This window comes from Nicotiana tabacum, chromosome 15, assembly GCF_000715075.1.
Source record: "Nicotiana tabacum cultivar K326 chromosome 15, ASM71507v2, whole genome shotgun sequence".
In the NCBI taxonomy this organism is placed as follows: domain Eukaryota; kingdom Viridiplantae; phylum Streptophyta; class Magnoliopsida; order Solanales; family Solanaceae; genus Nicotiana; species Nicotiana tabacum.
The window spans coordinates 128558654-128561651 of NC_134094.1; the positions used below are offsets into that span (position 1 = coordinate 128558654).

A 2998-nucleotide genomic window follows, 5' to 3' on the forward strand; every position below is an offset into this window, starting at 1 on the left:
TAGCGGCTAGAGTCTAAGTTTGCCATTGAAATAGTACCAAGTTTAGATAAATATTCATTGAATAGTATTGTACCAATATCAAATAAATATCCAATCAACTTACTCCATACACGTTCTCCATGTGCTTTACTCCATTTCAACTAAGAAGTATCTTTGTCAATAATTTCAAGTTGCAATTTGCATTTGAGACCACAAAATCTTTGGCATGGATTCTATATCGAATATGTTCCTTTCGCCGAGACTTACAATCTCAGCTTTACTTTTTCAACTTCATTTTTCACAACAACAATAACATCCTGGTATATTTTTACAAATGGGGTCTGGAAAGGGTAGGATGTACGTAGCCTTACCCCTACTTTGGAAGGGCAGAGAGGCTGTTTCCAAAGGACCCTCGGCTAGAATAAGATATAAAAAGCACTGATAGCAAATAATAATAATACAGAATATTAAGAAAACTGAATCCAAGATAGCAAAGTCTATATGAAAGAAATACGTATCACAAGTAATAACAATGCTAGATATATGGTGATATCAAACTAAAGGAATACTTATGGCAAGTACTAACAATACAAGATATATGAAAATAGCAAACTAAGGGTAAAAGGGATACCATACTAACACTAATACAAGGGGAACGCTCAACTACATACTAACGTTCTACCCTAATTCTCAACCCCCACACTCTCCTATCAAGGGTCATGTCCTCAGTAAGCTCCAGTTGCGCCATGTCCCATCTGATCACCTCTCCCCAAGACTTCTTCGGCCTTCCTTTACCCTTCCTCTTACCCCCTGCCCCCAGGCCAACCTCTCACACCTCCTGACAGGGCCATCTGTGTTTCCCCGCTTAACATGCCCGACCTATCTCAACTTCTCCTCTCGCATCTTTTCCTCCAGAGGGGCTACTCGTACCTTGTCCCTAATAACTTTATTCCTAATTCTATCTAACCTCGTGTGCTCACACATCCATCTCAATATCCCCATCTCCGCTACTTTCATCTGTTGGACATAGGAGTTCTTAAATGGCCAGCACTCTACGCCATACAATATAGTCGGTCTAACCACTACCTTATAGAACTTTCCTTTAAGTCTTAATGGCACATTCTTATAGCACAAGACACCGGAAACGAGCCTCCACTTCATCCACCCTGCTTCGATACGATGTGTTCCATCCTTATCAATCTCCCCATCACTCTTAATCACAGACCCAAGGTACTTAAAATTCTCTCTCTTGGGAATTACTTGCATATCAAGCCACACATGCTTGTCCGATTCCTGGGCAACACCGTTGAAATTGCACTCCAAGTATTCGGTCTTGGTCCTACTCAGTTTGAGACTTTTATACTCAAGTGTATGTCTCCAGACCTCCAGCATCTCATTAACACCACCACGCATCTCATCAATCAGAACTATGTCATCTGCAAATAATATGCACCAAGGCACCTCCCCTTGAATTTGTCGCGTCAATGCGTCCATTGCCAAGGAAAACAAAAAGGGGCTAAGTGCATATCCCTGATGCAACCCCATCTCAACTGGAAAGTATTCATAGTCCCCTTCTGTTGTCCATACTTGTGTCTTAGCTCTATCATACATGTCCTGGATCACTCGAATATACGCTACTGGCACTTCCTTAGCCTCCAAACATTTCTATAGAACCTCTCTCGGAACTTTACCATAAGCTTTCTCTAGGTCAATGAACACCACATGCAAGTCATTCTTCATCGTCCTATACTGTTCCACCAATCTCATCACAAAGTGAATGGATTCAGTAGTCGACTGACCCGATATGAAACCAAATCGTTTCTCGAAAATGGACACACTCCTCCTTATCCTCCCTTCTATCACCCTCTCCCAAATTTTTATCGTATGCCTCAACAACTTGATACCCCTATAGTTGTTGCAGTTTTAGATATCCCCCTTTGTTCTTGTACAACGGAACCATCGTACTCCACCTTCACTCTTCAAGCATCTTTTTCGTCCTAAAAATAATGTTAAACAACCTAGAGAGTCATTCCAAGCCCGCCTTACCCATGCTTTTCTAGAATTCCACAGGGATCTCATCAGGTTCGGTAGCTTTACCCCTACTCATCCTGCGCATAGCCCCTTCAACCTCCCTCACTCCTATGCGTTTACAGTACCCAAAATTTCGATGTCGCTCCAAGTACTCCAACTCACCCAGCCCTCTTCATTCAAGAGTTTATGGAAGTATGACTGTAAGGCACTTCCTATTTCCTCTCTCAATTTACGCAACACTTTAATTTTTGCTTTTATAATTACGATTTCTAGCTATTTAAGCCTCCTAAAGCTATTGTGGTAAGTGTAGAAGAAAAACGTCAACATTTTATGAATTTTGCTTCAGGGTGAATATTGTGATGCAAACTTGACCAACATAGAAGCTATATACGTCAGCAGCATGAGAAGTCCAGAAAATGCTTCTAAAAACAATATAAATCATTGAGCTAGTTATGACATATATATTGTAAGGACCCGACCGGTCGTTTTGGGCATTTAAGCTCCTTTCTATTATTTGAAGTCTTGAATAGCTTCATACGATTTATTATGACTTGTGTGAATTTTCGGTTTTAGTTTTCAGGTATTTCGGAGTTTTTTTGGAAAAAATGAAATTCAAGGTTTAAATCTTAAGTTGAAAAGGTTGATCGGATGTTGCCTTATGTGTAAACGACCCCGGAATCGAATTTTGATGATTCCAATAGCTCTGTATGTTGATTTCGGACTTAGGAGCATGTTCAGAAATTTATTTGGAGGCGCGTAGCTAAATTAGACTTGAAATGGATAAAATAGAAATTTAAGTTTGTAAGTTTAACCAGAGAGTTGACTTTTTGATATCGGGTCAAAATTCGATTCTGGAAATTAGAATAGGTTTGTTATGTCATTTATGACTTATGTATAAAATTTGAGGTCAATCGGACTTGATTTGATAGGTTTCGGTATCGAATGTAGAAGTTGGAATTTCTTAGTTTCATTAGGCTTGAATTTGGGT

General features: G+C 39.7%; 1 protein-coding gene across 1 annotated transcript; it reads right to left on the reverse strand.

Annotated features, from left to right (window-relative positions):
* Positions 1-858: 858 nt before the first annotated feature.
* LOC107803216 (uncharacterized) lies at positions 859-1392 on the reverse strand. Its single transcript, XM_016626855.1, has one exon. It carries the CDS (start codon positions 1390-1392, stop codon positions 859-861), a length of 534 nt encoding a protein of 177 aa, XP_016482341.1.
* Positions 1393-2998: the final 1606 nt, after the last annotated feature.